We start from the raw sequence: 17,605 nt of genomic DNA, 5'->3' as shown, positions 1-17,605 counted from the left end.
GCTTGAGTATTAAAAGCAAAAAGGGAGTGACTTCAGCAAGCAAAAACCCGGATCTCCAGAAGCGGTGTGCTAACAGGACATGCCCTCTGGAAGCTTCTTTTAAAGCTCATTTGCAGGAGGCTTTAGACAGAGGAGGAATCCATGAAAATCAGATCCTCAAGGCAGTGGAAATGTTGTTGGTCCAAGGGCTCTGGTCCAGGAAAGCCTTTTCTTCTTATTCTGCCAAAATCCTGCAAGGATACAAAGGGTCTTGTTACTGTGCTGCAGTTCCACCTCAGTTCATTCCCCAAAAGCCCCAACACCTTCTAATTACCTTTCAAAATGAACCTACAGGGTGGGTCCAGCCTGCAGGTTTAGAAACCTACATCTCCGTATGTGTTGGGTGTCCAGGTCTGCAGATTACCAGTGTATAAAACTGTGGCCACTGGCAAATTAATTATGTGACCACTTGCAATGACATTTTTTATTCAGTTTGCACCAAAATAAACTCAGTCAGATACATCGATATGATTCAAATATTCCAAGGCATCTCAAATGCCACTAAACATCTCAATGTATCCTGCTGAATCAAGCCCTTCATGTCTAAATTCAAAGATTTCTTTTCAAGCAACCTGAGCTGGAAAAAAATATTTATATTGTACTTCAGAATACCCTGTTGGTTTTAACTTCTATTGTATTGGTCAGCTCAGCTGAAAATCTGCCAATATAAGAACTTTAATCCTGAACACTAACATCCATCAGTATCAGGTACATTTTTAAAGAAAGAGTATTTCTGTAGGAAAATTACACCTGAAACCAGACTTGAGAGCTCTTGTTCCTTTCCTAGGCTCAGTTTTCTTTGTGTCAGGTCTAGCAGATGTTCTGACAGAAATTTGATGTTGGAGTTCTCCCACCTGCACCTCCCAGTCCATTTGCTATCAGTGGAAATTGCTTCTCAAGGAGGATGAGTGGTCACAGAAACTGAGGGATCACATCACTGCTTTGTAAATTAATCTAATATCAGGTTCCTTCTGTTCCATTTGCTTCCCTGAATTCCCAAATGCATCCTTAGCATCTTATTCCTTAGCATCTTATTCTCCTGGTAACAAACCTGCCCTACTATTGGAATTACTTGGGTTTCCTGAAACCACTGAGGATCCCCATTTGCTGAATAAATGTATAAAACTTTTTTTCTAGAACCACCTCATCAGATTTCTTCAGTTTCTGGGAACCTTTAAACCATGGCAATTCTATAAATAATGGAATCACACAATAAGGAGTTCTGGGAAATTCAGACATCACAGATCTGAGCACTCCCTTTGTTTTAAGCCAAGGTCTGTCCTGTCACATCAGTGGCTGGGGATCTGCCTGAACATCATGGCTGGGATAAATTTTATCATCACACCAGTCCTCTTCATCAAAGGTAATGGAACCTTTCCTAATCTGTCTCTGAATTTGGGGTTGTGAATGTCACTGCAGCTGGCAGGGATCATCTCGTGGCCATTAATGGAACAAAGTTATTCTAAGAATTAAGTAGATGGAGAATGTGTTTTATTTTAAGCTGAAAAGCATTCCCCAAAAGCATGTCCAAAACCTTAAGGAAATAAAAAATATCTGGCTATCAGGGAAACTCCAGACATTATTAGAAAGTGGTTTCCCAGGTCAAAGTGAAATGCACACCTAAGTCTCCACTCACTGACAAATTCACTCCTCTTCACCTTTCTAAGAGTTGTGCAGTGATGGAAGGAAGGAGAGATGGGGAGAGATTGAGAAGCAAAGTTCTGTGAACACTTTCCCCCCTTTAAATGTACATTTTCTTGGTAAATTTTAAAATAAAACCAGAGGGATGATAAAAAGCTTCCCCTGATGGGTATAAATGCTGTGAAGCATTTTCCTAATAATTTCTTGAAAAAAATTCTTTCTTTTCCCATAAAGATTCAAAATAAAGTGAAAAATACTTGGAATTCTTGGACATTTTGACCATTCTGAATTCTTTCTGAATTCTGAATTCTTTCTCCCATACACAATTTTCATTCAAATGAATTTTCTCCCCAAACACACATCAACATTATACATGTGTTCCTCCTCTCTCTGGACCTCCCCACCGAGGGTTGCCCTGCAAGCCCCCCTGGAGTTTTGCTGATTATTCAGAGAAACAGAGGATAAAACAGGGGACCTTCTGAGGCCCCTGAGATGTTTTGTCACCTACTTGGAGCAGCAGTTCATCAGCCCCCCGTGGCAGGTCCCCGTGGCAGCGAAGGTGGGTGGGCACGCCCCGGCGCGGCAGAAGCTTCCCTGTGCGCTCCGGCACGCGGTGGTGTCAGCAAAAAGAGGGTCTGCAGAACCTGTGGGGAGTGGCAGGAGTTAAAATCTCAGCTTTCTGCCTGAGATGATGAGAGGTAAATGCTCAACATGTCATGTGTTGTCTTTTCTTAGCAAGAGGGGCACCCTGAGCCCAGATGCTCCTGGTCCCACTGCTGCACCATCAGATTTTGCCTTTCAGCTGATGGTGGCTTTTTGCCCCCCTGTGAACACTCTTCTGCTTACAAACCCTTTTGCTCTTTATAGGAGTTTTGCTTCTCACCTGAAGTGGCCTGGAAGAGAAGGAGGAAGACAGCGAAGAGCAGGTAGAGGATCTTCATGGCTGTCAGCTGCTTGTGGATTGTGAGATCCTGCAGAGCACCTGAAAGGCCAATGGTGGCTGGAGCTGGCTTGAGCAAAGGCTGGGACAGACACCCAGTATTTATAGGGCCCTTGGGGTTGTGCAAGTGTGACAAGTCAATGAGTAACTGCCATGAACTTTCTGGAGAGGGACTGGACCCCTTATCACAGATGGCAGTGAATGTGTTGCAATCCCCCAAGGGTGAATTTCCACCCTATGGGTCAGTTATATAATCTGACCATCAGCCAAGCCTGAGTGAGCTCCACCAATTTTCATGGCTTTTGGAAACCTCTTCCCAACACGGGCACCAGGATGGGTCAGGGGGACTTGGAAGTCACAGAATCACAGAATCACAGAATAATGAGGTTGGAAGAGACCTTTAAGATCATCGAGCCCAACTTATGCCCTAACACCTCAACTAGACTATAGCACTAAGTGCCATGGCCAGGCTTTTTTAAACACACCCAGAGATGGTGATTCTATCACCTCCCTGGAAAGAGCATTCCAGCACTTTATTATTCTTTCAGTGAAAAATTTCTTCCTAATATCCAACCTATACCTTCCCTGATATAGCTTGACCATTGGAGTGGAGACCCAGCTTTGACCCTGGGTTTGTCACTCGCTGACAGCTCATGTAACATTTTGTCTCCATCTCCCCATCCCTGTAGCCAGGTGGATGATGTCAAAGGCAGAGGAAAGCATTGGGAAAGACTTGAGGTGATGCAACTGTTCTCTGTCACTTTTTAAGCAGGTCTCAGGACAGCCTCATCCACTGCAGGGGGCTGACTCAAAGCTCTTCCCCTCCTTCACTCCTCACTTGTATCACAGAATCACAGAACAGTTTGGGTTGGAAGGGAACCTAAAGATCATCTCATTCCAACACCCCTGCCATGGGCAGGGACATTTCCACTGGAACAGGTTGCTCCAAGCCCCATTCAGCCTGGCATTTCATCCCACATCATTCCCACTGCTCTACCTTCAGCCTTAAGGGACAAATTCTGACCTCTGCATTCATTCTGTTCATTTGTCCAGATTAAAAACCTCAGGAGTTAAGAGTTCTATCACTCACTAATATATCTATTTTCCTTTAAGGAAATAAACTACTTCATATACATGCACAAGTTTGTGATGCAATGCTAAATATTTCCCCTCTTCTTGCCCTTAAAAGGTTGGGAGAATGTGCTGATTCCACAAAAATAATGTCTGAGACAATGATTTGAAGGGCAGCATCTTCTGGGGCTTCACTTCAGAGCATGATCCCTGTGGCTGTAAATTTTCTTAAAAGGAGATCAATGCAGGAAGGTTCTCCTTCCTGGGAGAAAATCCTGGGCTAATAAACAGCTTAAACACTGTCACAGCCCAAGTGTTTCTGCAGTTCCTACCTCTGACATTCTGGTTCAGTGGTTTGCTTCCTTATTACCTCATTCATTATATTTAACTCAGAGTTAATGGCATTTTTGTTCCAAGAATTGTTTGAAGGATGAAAACATTACTGAGGTTTATGTTTAATTTGCACAGTAATGGGCCAGATCAAGCAGCTGAGAGAGAGGCAACAAGGTAAGTTTATGCAGCAAAAAACAGCAAGATAAACACTGATTTCCCTCTTCCACTCATAAAATTTAATTAACTAAGAAATACCAAGTGCTCCTTTTCTGTCCCTCTTTTTTTTGTACCCTTGCCTTAAAAATGATCTTTTCCTTTGCCAGCAACTCTTCAGCTTTCCCCATTTCTAATGGAGAAGAAATTTAATTTGCCACCCCTCTCTTTTCTCTTTAGAGGGATACAGAGGGGCAAATGCCTGAACTGCAAAACCAGCATGAAAAACCAAAAAAATAAAAACCTTTTTTTTTTCTCAAGACCCTTTGAAATGTGAATTCCTCTCACCTGTCTTTCACGCAGACAGAACAGTGTGGGAATGTTGTGCAAATGGAAGCACTTATCCATAAGACATCCAAGTTGGGGAGGAGGAGTGTTTTTCCCAAATAAAATCAGAGTGTGTCACTGGGGAAGGCTGTAATTACTTTTTGTTATTTGAAAAAGCTCCACTCATTTCCATGACTTTATTTTCCCTCCTCTGGAGCAGAGTCAAACTATTATTAAAGTTAAATTATATGATTTCATTTATATGGATTGCCACAGCACTCAGATTTTGCTGAACAGATTTTGCAGAAGGAGAACAGCCCTCTAGGAAACTGGGAGGAAGATTTTTGCAATGAGGGTGGCAAAACCCTGGCATAGATTGTCCAGAGAGGTGGTGGATGTCACTGGAAACAACCAAGGATGGGGCTTGGAACAATCTGGCCCAGTGGAAGGTGTCCCTGCCCATGGCAGGGCATTGAAATGAGATGAGCTTTAAGGTCCTTTCCAACCCAAACTCTTCCAGGATTCCACAATTCCATGATTCTGTAGAAGGGACCAACTCTTTGAGCCCTGCTAGCACAGGGAACCTGAAAATGTCACTCAGAGCAAGAGGAAAATTCCATTACTTTGAGTGCTAACAAAAACAAAGACAGGAGCAAACTGGTTTGCTTAAAACCGGGCAAAACTCGTATAAAACAGGCAAGGAGCAGAACAATTCGTGCAGCACAGCAGTGACCTGGGGCTGGAACATGGAAGTGTGTGCATGGAACTCTATCCCACAGCACCCAGGGCCAGGATGAAGTCCTGGAGATCTCTGTTGAACATTAACTCCCACACACATGAGTTGGGAATTCAAGGAGCTGGAAGTACCTAGCCCAGAGAAATCCAGCTCTCTAAGCAAAGGGGAGATGGGGGGATTTTGCAATTCAATGTTCCTGAATTTTGCCCCAGCAGCCCCTTTGCAAAGGTGATACTGCAAGGAAAATCTGAAATGTTGAGTGGGGAAAACCTTTGCAAACAGCATTTCAAGCTGATTTTTTCAGTCTTCTGCAAAACAGGGGTTTTTCTTCTCATGTTATCTCCTTGGGTAACAACTACCCCCATAATAATTCACAGCAAGCACCATTCATGATGTTATATAGGAGGAGTGTTATATAGGAGGAGTGCCTCAGTGTTTTCTCTTAAGTGTGACTCATCAGCTGATGGCAAATGAAAAGAAGTCTAAAAACTACTATGCTTTTGAGAAAGGTTGTTTAAAACAGGGTACAAGTATTTGGATGGTGGCAAAACTTCATTTTACCATTGTAAATATAAATATGCCTTAAAATCTCGTAGGCACAGGGTTATTTAAGAGATCATGTGCTTATGTTCCATTAAAACTAAATGCATGTTAAAATATAATCCGGTATTCTCCTGGCTTTCCTAATGATAGCACAAATCATTATTATTGAATCATGAAAAGATCTGGGTTGGAAGGGACCTTAAAAATCACCCAGTTCCACCTTTGCCATGGACAGGAACACCTTCCACTACCCCAGGTTGCTCCACCTGGAACAGCCTGCTCTAATGGAAAGTGGAACATCCTTGGAACTGTTCAAAATCAGGCTGGATCAGGCTTTGAGGAACTTGGGGCAATGGAAGGTGTCCCTGCCCATGGCAGGGGGTTGAAACTGGATTATCTTTAAGATCCCTTCCAGCCCAAACCATTCTGTGATTCCGTGTTTCTACCCTTGAATATCATCCTGCTAAGGGCATGCGGAAGAGCTTTTACAGTGACTCTGTGAGCCAGAGAGAAGTTTGAGAAGAAGATCCATGTTTACCCCTGAAGGAATTTTCTACCAAGGTCATTGACGTAGAAACCAAGAAAGAAAGAAGGATAAAGAAGAGAAACTTGCAACTGCCTATTCCAATGACCACTTTGTCTTTTTTTGATCAATGAGTAAAATGAAAACTTATGAGTTTTGTAAGAATGTATAAAAAGCGTGCATGCTATAATAAAATCAGTTTGAAGCCTTCTGAAAATGGAGTGTGTTGCTTTGTATTGTCTCTACTATGACAAGGGCACAATGAGAATAGAAAAATGAGGGCCAAGGTTGCTTTGTCCATGAAAATTTACCAGTGGACATCCTCTAATGGATGCATTTGGCTTTCACACACAATATTCCTACACATCACTTGCCATTAGAGTGGTTTGTGCCATTTCCCATGGGCTAAATGGGTGCACCAGAAACCAGGGCACCAGAAACAGAGGTTTTACCTCTGTTTCTCCATCAGTCCTCACTGCGCTTGGCAACAACCACAAAGGTCTCTTATTAAAGAAATATCCTAAAATTTTCAGATGAGGAGAAATACAGTTGATGAGTTAATGAATCCTGGTGTGTGAGACATTGGCTGGAGTCACTGAAAGGGCACAAGGGGAGGCCCCTGTACATTACAGGTTCAGGGATGTTGCTGTGCCGAGGTCTGGGAGCCTGGTCAATCATTACCTGCCCTTGGCTGCTTCATTCTCAGCTGCTTGTGCCCTCCTGCTGCAATCCAGACACTGAGTCAAAATAAAACAGAATTCAAATGACAGCACTGAACACCAGCTGGGAGAATGTACTGTCCTCTGTGCCTCTCAGCTGAAGGGGAATTCCTCTGTGGAGGGGAAAGTGAGAAGGAATAATGAGGAGCGTTTGAGAGGAAGGAGGAAGACAGGATCTCCTGTAGGCTGTGGAGAACACACTGGTACTTCTCTGGTCCTGATGAGGAGTTCCCTGATCTGTCACACAGCCCTAGTGTTGCTGTTTTTCCTAAAAAATACTGAGACTTCTGTGTGGATGGTAACCTACAGAAGAAGCCTTAAATTTTAAGAGTTATTGTACAGTTGATGACAAGCTAAAACACCATAAGTGTCTTCATTAGACAGTGAGCAGGGTCTAAATGCTTCCCTCTATGCATCATTTAAATGTCTACTCCTGTGGTGTATTTGATAGTTCTGTTGCCTTTGGTGCCATCATCATAAACAGAATCATGAAACTTCACTGATTCTTGTTTGTCACCATGATATTTTATGAAAAATCCCTTCACCAGGATTTCTTCTCCTGGGAAGCTGAGAAGCTCCAGCTTCTCCCTGTTTTGCTGCTCTGGAATGGGATTTGGAGAATTGTTTGCTCAGCATGTGAATTGTTTTTAACTAATGAGAAATCACAACCAGCTGTGTCAGACTCTCTGAGTCTGTCACAGGTTTTTATTATCATTCTTGTCCAGACTCCTGATGATCCTTTCTCTTTCTTTAGTATAGTTTTAGTATATAATTTCATAATATAATATAATATAATATAATATAATATAATATAATATAATATAATATAATATAATATAATATAATATAATATAATATAATATAATATAATATAATGTCAAATCAGCCTTCTGAGAACATGGAGTCAAATTCTCATCTCTCACCCTGTCCTGAGGACCCCTCACAGCACCACAACACTTTTTAGGTAGGACGCTGCTAATGCTGCAGCCACAAGAATTGGATTAATATAAATTTATATCTATGATCAGTCAGGTCAGCATGGCATTGACCTTCTGCTTGTTCTCATCTGTAGTAGACAACTCCCTTGTGCCTGCTACATCCAAGATCACATTACAATTTATTGAGCTGCAGCTAATTCAGGCAGCAGAGTGTGAGCAGTGATTCAGGATGTGACCATGGAAAACTCATCATCAGCAATATTCAATTATTAGAACAGTCCTGGCAGATCTGTCCTCTGCTAGCCCTGTGCCAAAAATTCCTGGGCTGTTTCAATGATTAGTCCTGGCTAGGAACTATTCCAGCAGGTACCTGGTGTGGTCACCTTGGACTGGAAGCCAAGAATTGCACAATATGGTGATGGTCAAATGATGTCATCTCAGAACCCAGAGATAGGCACTGCTGTGAGTCCAGAAGGTTTCCAGACTGTATTGCAGCTAATCATATTGTAATTATTACATATTGCAGCTGACAGAACCAGACAGTCCCAAGCTGCACCAAGGGAAATATTTATTGGATATTAGGAAAAAGTTTTTTACAGAAATAATGATCAAGTTGTGGAATGGGCTGCCCAGGAATATGGTGGAGTCACCATCCCTGGATGTGTTTAAAAAAGATTGGATGTGGCACTTGGTGCTATGGTTTATTTGAGGTGTTGGGGCATGGGTTGGACTTGATGATCTTGAAGGTCTCTTCCAACCCGGTGATTCTGTAATTCTGTGAATTATTCATGTTTGTCTGGTTTGGCACCAGCTGCAAATGAGCCTTTTATAAGATACTTCATCAATTGTCCTCCTCTCCCTCCTCATGGTTCAGTTGTCTTGAATTCTTCTGTCCTGCTGCTAGCAATCCTTCTTCTGCTATAAATGACAAATAATAACAATATTTTTTTTGAGATCTAAATATCTGTCTTCTGCACAGGTCAATGTGCTGATCAAAGCTTGGATTTGCCCAGAGTTTCATTGCTGTCTCTGCTTGGATGCCACTGTCCCCTAGAGAAATCACAGTGATGATGGATGTCTAAATCCCACTCTGTGAGTCAGTCACTGCAGATCTCCACTTGTATAGATGGCACACAATGAGGGATATCACTAAAAGATAAGATATCACTAATCTAACAAAAAAGTTTGTCCATTCAGTTATAAAAGATGTCTTGAAATATCGTATCAAGGATAGTTTGGGTTGGAAGGACCTTAAAGCTCAGCCAGTTCCACCCCCTGCCATGGGCAGGGACACCTTCCACTATTCCAGGTTGCTCCAAGCCCCGTCCAACCTGGCCTTTGACACTTCTAAAGAACAGAGAAAACCAGCTGGAGGAGTCACCCAAAATAATTGGATACTTTGATTTACTCAGTTACCTCATCTCTAGCCCTCTGTAAAGCAGCCCATAGCTTCAAAGGTCAACATCAGGGACAAAACCCAGTTGTGCAAGCCATGACATCATCAAGCACGTCACCAATTTCCAATGAGCCAATCAGGGCATTGTGTAATGCAGGGGCCAGAGCTGGGGGTGGAGTTTGCTTTGTCCCACCCAATGGGCCACATCTGCTGGGGATGAGAAGTGGCAGTGCCTGGCTCTTCACTTGTTCCTACATCACCCAGTTGTTTGCTTCCCAGGTTCTAGTTTAAATTTTGAGTTGATGTTTTTTCTTACACTTTTCTCCCTGAAATTAGTTTTTCCTGGAACTATACCATTTGTTGATTGCAAACACTTTTTAGATGGCTATAATATTATTTCTTAGGAGTCATAGAGACAGGACTCTAAGCATTTCCTTGATAACTGATGCTCTTTAAATATCTCCTTGAGATAAGCATCAGGGTGGGGAGGTCCTGGCACAGGGTGCCCAAAGAAGCTGTGGCTGCCCCTGGATCCCTGGAAGTGTCCAAAGCCAGGTTTGATGTGGTTTGGAGAAGCCTGGGATAGTGGAATGTGTCCCTGCCCATGGCACAGGATGGAAGTGGATGATCTTTAAGGTCCCATCCAACCCAAAAATTCCATTCTGTGGTCTATCTGGGAGCACCACATAAATATACTTTCTGCCTCTTCTTTCATTTAATCTCTTTAATTTCATCTCTCTATTCACAGATATTTTTCCCCACCATGCTCCAATCTCACCTGGGAGGATAGGATTTCAAGGCTGACATTGCAGCAGCTGTACTGTTCCAGCATGGAAAAATCCCTCAAAAAGCAGGGAAGCCACAGAGTTGTTAACTTTTAATCTCCCTTCCTCACAGACATGTTGATATGGTATAAACCATCCTGACTCTCATCTGCTGAAGTTTACAAAATGTTTGAGATTATTTCAATGACCCCAAGCCCCCTCTGCACAGAGGTCTCCACAGACCCACGCAGGGCCAATATTTCCTGCTCCCCTGTGCATGAATTTCCTGGGAAACCACGTCTTGAGCAGCAGCACCTCACCTCCTCCTTCAAGGATGGGATTCCTCCTGGGTAATGAGCCACACACTTCTAGGAAACTGACCTTTGGAAAAGCTGAGAGTTCCTAGCATCATTTAGGGCTTCATTTCTCAAGTCATCTTCGCATTTTCACTCCCACGCCTTTGCGGGGCATTAAACATTTTAACCCACCTTTCATCCCCATCTCCAGCCCCTCAGAGGGGCAGAGAGGTTGAGTTTGTGGGTGTGGGTGCAAAGGTCCTTTCCAGCCCAAACCATTCTGTGATTTTGGGGCAACAAGGGTGGCTGGCCACATCCATACTGTCAGTTTCCTAGAAGTGTTCTTCAGCTTCAGGAACAGGTGGTTGGATTAAAGCTATCCACAGGGAGTGGTTCCTAACCCACACCAGCCTCCCTGTACAGTTGTTCTGGGCCCAAACTGAGCCAGTTTAGCCAATATTACAGAGCCAGGCCCTATACCTCTGTCCCCACACTGTTTTAATGCCAACGTGGACATGGTGCTGCTCCATGACATTTTGTGATGGACGTTCTCACAGGAGAGAACATCCCTTTCCTTCCCTCCTTCCCCTCCTCTCACTCCTCCTGCCCCAGGACACTCAGCAGCTCTGCTGGTACATTATTTGGACCAAAGCTGTTGCAATCACAAGTAAGTGAAATCTCTGGCTTTTACCCTAAAATTGAACTGGCCTTTCAGATTACAGCAGTTCTGTATTTAACCAGCCATTTCCACCATGTAAAGGACATAGGTCTTGTACAGTGATTTAGTTGCATAAACAGTTTTGGTTGCAGGAATATGATATAAAATCTCAGAGGAAGGAAGGAAGGAAGGAAGGAAGGAAGGAAGGAAGGAAGGAAGGAAGGAAGGAAGGAAGGAAGGAAGGAAGGAAGGAAGGAGCCAAGTGTTGGATCAAATCCCATTTGCAGACAGCTCCTTACATAAGGGACAGTTCTTACATAAGGGACAAAATCCCAAGGAAAAATTCAGGAAAAGGAAAGAAATTTGGTTGATTTTCCATGCTCAAAAGTCTTAGAGCTATATTATTTCTCTATCAACCTTGGAGATGGGGAGTGATAAGCTCAGAAGTGCCATCTGCTCCAGCCTCATTTTGCCTTTTTTTTCCTTGGGAAAAATTCCCATCATGACCTTTTCACTGCAAATATAAGGCGCAAAAAGTGTCTAACACACTTTTGGGGCTTTGAAAAGCAAATGGACTCTGATAGAGCAGGGAATGAAATTAGAATGGTGGTTACCTGCAAACTGGCGAGCTCTGGCTTGCATTCATTTAGACATTTATTCATTTAAAAAATCTACTCTAGATTACATCTCACTACCAGCATTGGTGTCTGCTCACAAGGGTGGTCCCTGTGCTTTGTCCAGGTTTTTTTGGAATTTGTTCTAATATTCACCCAGTTTCTAAAACAACAAACTGAAAATCACTCATGAGTACATTCTGGGTCGGCACCTGGCAAAGCAGCTGAAAAAATAGAAAAAAAAGAGTTTGCAAGTAATTAATTATGAATTAAAGTCTGAAATCTGATGGCAAAGAAGCTTGATGATTTTCAGGCTTGGGTATTGCAACAGAGATAGAGATAAGAAATTGCTTTGAGCCTTTTTTATTGTTGTTTTCCCATGAAATAAATACAAGGAAATATTTCTCTCTTGAAGATTCTTAGCTGATAATCCATCCCATACTGGTTTATGGCCTGATTTTAAAGATATCAGCATACAAGCTGAAAACCCTTCTGCCTCCTCATTGCAGAGAAAGATAAATATCAACCACATGCTGTCAACAAAATGTACATTGGGAAATAAATTACCCAGTGTCACAACCTGGGTTATTTTCCCCTAAATACATTACCCCTGAGTACTTCTGTTATATATTTTCCCACTTGCTCCGTTTTATAAAGTTCCCTGCTGTCGGTGGGGCTTTTAAATAGCTGGAATAAAATTGCCAAAACCCTACTCTTCGGGGTTTTTTCCCATGCCATTGCTGAAGATATTTATAAAAATTCATCCCCACATGGAAGACTGAGCAATCACAGCCCTGACACCCCCATCCTCCGGCACACTAAGGCAGGAGTGAGATGAAGATGTAAACAGGGAAGGGATGACAGCACCAGGGACAGGCTTGGCCAGAGGAAATGGGAGACACAAAATCTGTTATAATCAGAGAATTACTGAATTATTTAGGTTGGAAAAGAGCTCCCAACCACTGAGTCCAACCTGTGACTGATACCCACCTTGTCAGAGCACTGAGTGCCATGTCCAGTAAATTCCATGGACACTTCCAGGGATGGAAACTCTGCCACCTCCGTGGGCAGCCCATCCCAACTCCTGAGCACCCTTTCCATGAAGAAATTCCTCCTGGTGTCTAAATGTTAATACCTTCCTCCATCACTTCTCCATCAGTCTCTTCATTGATTGGTTCAAGTGCTGAGGGAATAGAGGATAAAGACCTCTCTTTTGGCATGAAATTATCCTCTCTTCACAAACAGGAGGACCTACAAGTTGCCCAGAGAGGAGGTGGAATCTCCCTCACTAGAGATATTCCAGAATTGTCTGGACACAATCCTGAGCAATGTCTTCTAGGGTGAGTCTGCTTGAGCAGGAAGGTTGGGCCAAATGACATCCAGTGGTGCCTTCCAACCTTTTCCATTCTCTGTTTCTGTGGTCTTTATCCTTAGGAAGGTCAGCAAACCAAAAACAACCTTTCCTTGGTCACTCACAGGGAGAAGTGGCCTTGTCCTCAACTTGGACACTGAGACTTGAACCAACAGGGTGGAGAGAAATGAAAACAAAACTTCAGCTTCCAAAACAGTCATGGGATCATTCTAGAAGGAAGCCTGGTGATACAAGAGTGACACTGTTGCGTATACAGACAGAAAAAAAAAAAGCAAAAGAAAACAAACCAACCTTGCTGCCTAACCAAATATACTTCAAGTTTCTACAGATAAACATTTCCACCAGACACAAAAAGTCCAGAATTGAACCCAATCTGTCACTGTGTGGAGTGCCAGCTTCAGGTTTCACATCCTCCTCTGGTCAAGCTATCTCTAAGACAATATTCAGAGTAAACTACTTTGTGTAACAGACCTCGACAGGGCTGATCATAATTCCCTGAGAACTGGATTTTCACTGGAAAATAAAGTTATATAGGAAAGAGGACTTGTTACAGGAATTTACAGCAATATGGAATATTTTAAGCTTTTCTCCCTCACATTTCCCATTTGATATGGCCTCAAAGATTTCCTTGTTTATGCAAGACAGAGTATTTTAACTGGAAACATTTGGAGAGTCTCAAAATTAGTAAATTATCTTGGTTATTAAGTAGCTTGTGACAACTTTCCTTGAATGGGAGACACCAAGTTCTACTCTCTGTTAAAGTGTCCCTTTGATTAAATCTCATCACCAGGCTCTTCATAGAATCATCAAATGGTTTGTGTTGAAAGGGGACCTTGAAGATCCTCCTGTTCCAACCCCTCTGTCATGGGCAGGGACACCTTCCCTAGATTGTGACTCAAAATGCTCCGGCTTAAAAAAAAATAAAATAAAAGGCTTTCAGAAGTCTTAAGAGTTTGGCCCTTTGAAAAGTGAGAATAGTTGTGAACTCAGCATTTTTTATGAAATGTAAAACTGTTCCCATTGCCTGCAGTGAAAATACTTTTGATGAAAAGTCTACAAGAATAATGCTTCCTACCAAATATCCTTTCAAGAGAATGCCAGTTGTCCCAACAACAGCATCTTGAAAATTGTGCTATCTGGGGCTTTTTCATCTGTGGAAGATTTTCAAAACTAAATACCTGAGTTTCTTTCCATTCTGAGAAGTCAAAGAGACAGAAAATCACATTATGGAGACAGAGCCATAAGGACAAGGACATTTGACTTAATGAACTTGGAGGTCTTTTCCAACGGCGATGATTCTGTGATGTTGAAAGCAGTGAGGCAGCGACATCTTGAGGAAATCCCTGCTCACTCAACCCTTTGGTGGCACTTCAGGAGTTGTGGAATAAAGGATCTTAGGTTCTTACCTTTCTTATTGATCCATTGTCTTATCTCAGTATTTCTCCTGTTTATATATCTTTAAATTCACCTTGAAAGAGCCCTTAAAGGAATTCAACTACTTTTTATGAATAATAACTCATATAAGGTCCTTCAAGCCTTTCTTCCAGCCCTCCATCCCCTCTGTCCATCTCACCATGGGGAATCAAGAGAAGACTAAGAAGAGAGTTAAAGATCCTGATGCCCAGTCCTGATGGCTCAGCTTAGGCTCCCCACAGCCAGGTGTTTCAACAGAATCTACAAAAAAACCTCACTGACACAGTGAAGCAAGTTCAGTGAGAGCCATCAAGGTGGTGGGGAAGTTGGATATGGGGTATGTGGAGAGAGATGTGGAGAAATTGGGATTATTTGATCTGAGGAAGAAAGTCCAAAGGGATCTTATCCTCCCTAACAGCTCCTTGCCATTCCAAAGGGATTTTGGGACCAGAAGAATTGATATCCAGACACGAAGCCACATCTGAGGTCCCCTCTATTCCTATCAGCTTTTCAAACATAGAGAAAGGGAAAACTGAAGTGATACTTTGAAGAAACTTTGAACACTCATCCAGCAAGGAAAGACCACTCTGCCATGGCTCATCCTCTGCCCTTCTGAAGGGATTCGGGGTACAGAGTTATGGAGGGGGAGGGCAAAAGGAAGCACCTAGGAGATGCAAGGGGACATGACCCCGGTGTGATTTGAACACACAGCCTTCTGATCTGGAGTCAGACGCGCTACCATTGCGCCACGAGGTCAGGGTGGAGCAGTTGCTACTCAAATATTGTTGTGGAATGGGAGGCGTTCTTTGAGGGAATGGGAGTTTTGCTTCACCTGGCAGAGGAGTGGCACCATTGTTGCCTGCCTTGCCTTGCTAAACAAAATATTCTAGATATTTAGAATATAGAAATGAGATACTTCAGAGGAAGAATGCCAAAAATGGCCCCTGCCCACAGCAGCCCTGCAGAGCTTCTCCCAGGAGAAACACTCCTGGATGTGCTGTCTTCAGAGGGACAGGAAAAATGGTGGCCCAGCGTTGGAACCCTGGTTACTAAGAATTTTAGACTTTCTGTGCTGTCAGGCACTGACCCCCAAGAGAACACTGCATTTGACCTGAAGCTGTGGAGAAAGCATCCGAAATTTCCATAGAACTGGGATTATGGGTGTGGAGTTTGAATAGAAGTGTGTAATATCACATAGTAGAAAACTTAGAGTTTAAGGTTTTAAAATGTAGTAATATATATAAAACAAAATAGAGGTTTTAGAGCAGAAGCTAGTCCTTCTTCACCTTCTTCTTCGTAGGTTTGAGTAGTATTGTGTAATTGATTTAAAAAATTCCCATTGCAAGCCACAAGTAGTTAGTTATTAAGTAAAAAATAAAACTAATTTAAGTGTAGTTTCTTAATTTCTCTCTTCTCTCTTCTCTTAAATATAGATACGACTCAATTTTTAGTTTGTTAAAATAAAATACTGTAGCACTCACAGTCTGTAAAACTACAATATAGATAAGAACTAATAAACATCTGAGTCCAAACATAAAGTTCCATCTCACGCATCCCAACCTTAAAAAAAAAAGCAAAAACTTCACAGCCCAGCACCTCCCTGGGGACTGAAATCTCATTCACCTGGAAGATGCAAGGATATCAAACCCATGATTCACAGGACTCAGGTCAGGACAAAGCAGGGAGGTGTAGTGGGTGAGTAGGTGTCTGCTGCACTTTGCCTCATAGGAAGCTGAAGGGAGTGAAGGCTTTCTGTGAAAAGAGGAAAGAGCTTCACAATGCAGGCCCAGTCACTCCTGGGGGATCTGGACTTATCTCCATGTGATATTTCCCTGGAACATCAGTCTGGGGGAGTTCAGTCAGTCCAGGGGACTCCTGGAGTGTTTAAGGACAAGGGTTCAGTGTAATATGATGGAAATAGAGGTTTCTGATGAACACCATAAGGAGTTTTTCTCAAGAAAAGAGTAAAAAAGAAGAGTCTGGTCCAGCCCACCTCAGAGGCCAGATGAGAATGCTCCTGCAATGAAGGAAGAATGTGATGATAGAGATAGGGACCATGGATTTCCCAAGGGCAGAACACTCTGGGATTATACAATTCCTTCCACAATGGCCAAATGGACACTGAGGAACATAATTTATTTTGGCTTTCGTTTCACCTCTGACAAGGTCTCCCAGTCATGTCCCTGCAGCAGGACACGCACACAGAGCAGCTGAGCTCAATCCAAAGGCAAAGCAAAGGGCCAGGACCGGGCACTGAGCAGGTTGGGGTCAGGGGCTGGGGGTCCAGGGGACCCTTCACTGCTGGATGCTGAACTGGCTGTGCTTTGGCGTCTCTGTGGTGGGAGCAGAGGCTGTTCCACACAGGGAAGGACACGGGCAGCCTGGCAGGGACATGGGGGTGACCAGGGGACAGGGCCAGTGGCGCAATGGACAACGCGCCTGACTACGGATCAGGAGATTGCAGGTTCGACTCCTGCCTGGCTCAACACTTTTAGCCCAGGCAAATTCCTCCTGCTCCCTTCTTTCTGAGCACCTTCCTTCTCCCAACCATCATCCATCCTCCCTCAAGCTCCTCATGTCCTGTCCCACGCTCCAAAAGGAGCGGGAATGGAGCCCACACCAGAGCCAGGGACACCACAGCAAATCCCACAGCAAAATGCGGGTGCCTCCTGGGAATGCAGGTGCCTCCAGAACTGCCGCCCCACAGCCAGGACAGAGCCAGCACTCCCAGGATGTCCTGGCACCTCATGTGCCCTGGTACCAAGCCCCTTCCAAGGCTCACCCTGGTCCTGCTGCCCTTTGTCAGTGCCTTGACAAGTTCAGCTCTGGAAGCAGTGCCCTGCTCACAGCTTTGATGTCACAAAATTATATTCTCGTGATGGTGATGTTGGAGACATGGGGAAAAAAGCCTGGAAGGTTAAGGACCTCAGGAAGACAGCTGTCCCTTGTCACCTCCATCACTAGTTTTAGGGTGATCAAGGCAGGGCTTGAACCTGCAGACTCCTGATCCATAGTTAGATGTGTTCATTGAGAAACTGGCCCCAGCCTCTGATCCCACCTGCTCTCCTCACTTCAGGACCACCTGGTTTTATTGGTGGTTAAAGGCAAGTGGCAGGATCTCACCTTGCT

At 43.4% G+C, this 17,605-nt stretch overlaps 1 protein-coding gene and 2 non-coding genes across 3 annotated transcripts; 1 reads left to right on the top strand and 2 right to left on the bottom strand.

Moving 5' to 3' along the window:
* Positions 1–2,184: 2,184 nt before the first annotated feature.
* Positions 2,185–2,720, bottom strand: LOC113460316 (gallinacin-10-like). The gene is made up of 2 exons (XM_026798178.2): positions 2,564–2,720; positions 2,185–2,324 (listed from the first exon to the last, which is right to left on the bottom strand). Exons 1-2 carry the CDS (start codon positions 2,619–2,621, stop codon positions 2,185–2,187), a joined length of 198 nt encoding a protein of 65 aa, XP_026653979.1. The 5' UTR covers positions 2,622–2,720.
* Positions 2,721–15,160: 12,440 nt separating this feature from the next.
* TRNAW-CCA (transfer RNA tryptophan (anticodon CCA)) lies at positions 15,161–15,232 on the bottom strand. The gene has a single exon. It is a non-coding gene; the product is annotated as a tRNA-Trp (tRNA).
* A 1,656-nt stretch (positions 15,233–16,888) lies between these two features.
* On the top strand, positions 16,889–16,961 carry TRNAR-ACG (transfer RNA arginine (anticodon ACG)). Its single transcript has one exon. It is a non-coding gene; the product is annotated as a tRNA-Arg (tRNA).
* The last annotated feature ends 644 nt before the right edge of the window (positions 16,962–17,605 follow it).

This window comes from Zonotrichia albicollis, chromosome 3 (assembly GCF_047830755.1).
Source record: "Zonotrichia albicollis isolate bZonAlb1 chromosome 3, bZonAlb1.hap1, whole genome shotgun sequence".
In the NCBI taxonomy this organism is placed as follows: Eukaryota; Metazoa; Chordata; class Aves; order Passeriformes; family Passerellidae; genus Zonotrichia; species Zonotrichia albicollis.
The sequence above is the reverse complement of the archived record's forward strand: the minus strand, read 5'-3'. Positions and strand labels throughout refer to the sequence as shown.

Bases quoted from the DNA above. Each gene is read 5' to 3' on its own strand.
- LOC113460316 (XM_026798178.2), bottom strand. From the start codon at position 2,621: ATGAAGATCCTCTACCTGCTCTTCGCTGTCTTCCTCCTTCTCTTCCAG. The intron at 2,325-2,563 runs GTGAGAAGCAAA...CACTCCCCACAG, and splicing joins TCTCTTCCAGGCCACTTCAG to GTTCTGCAGACCCTCTTTTT.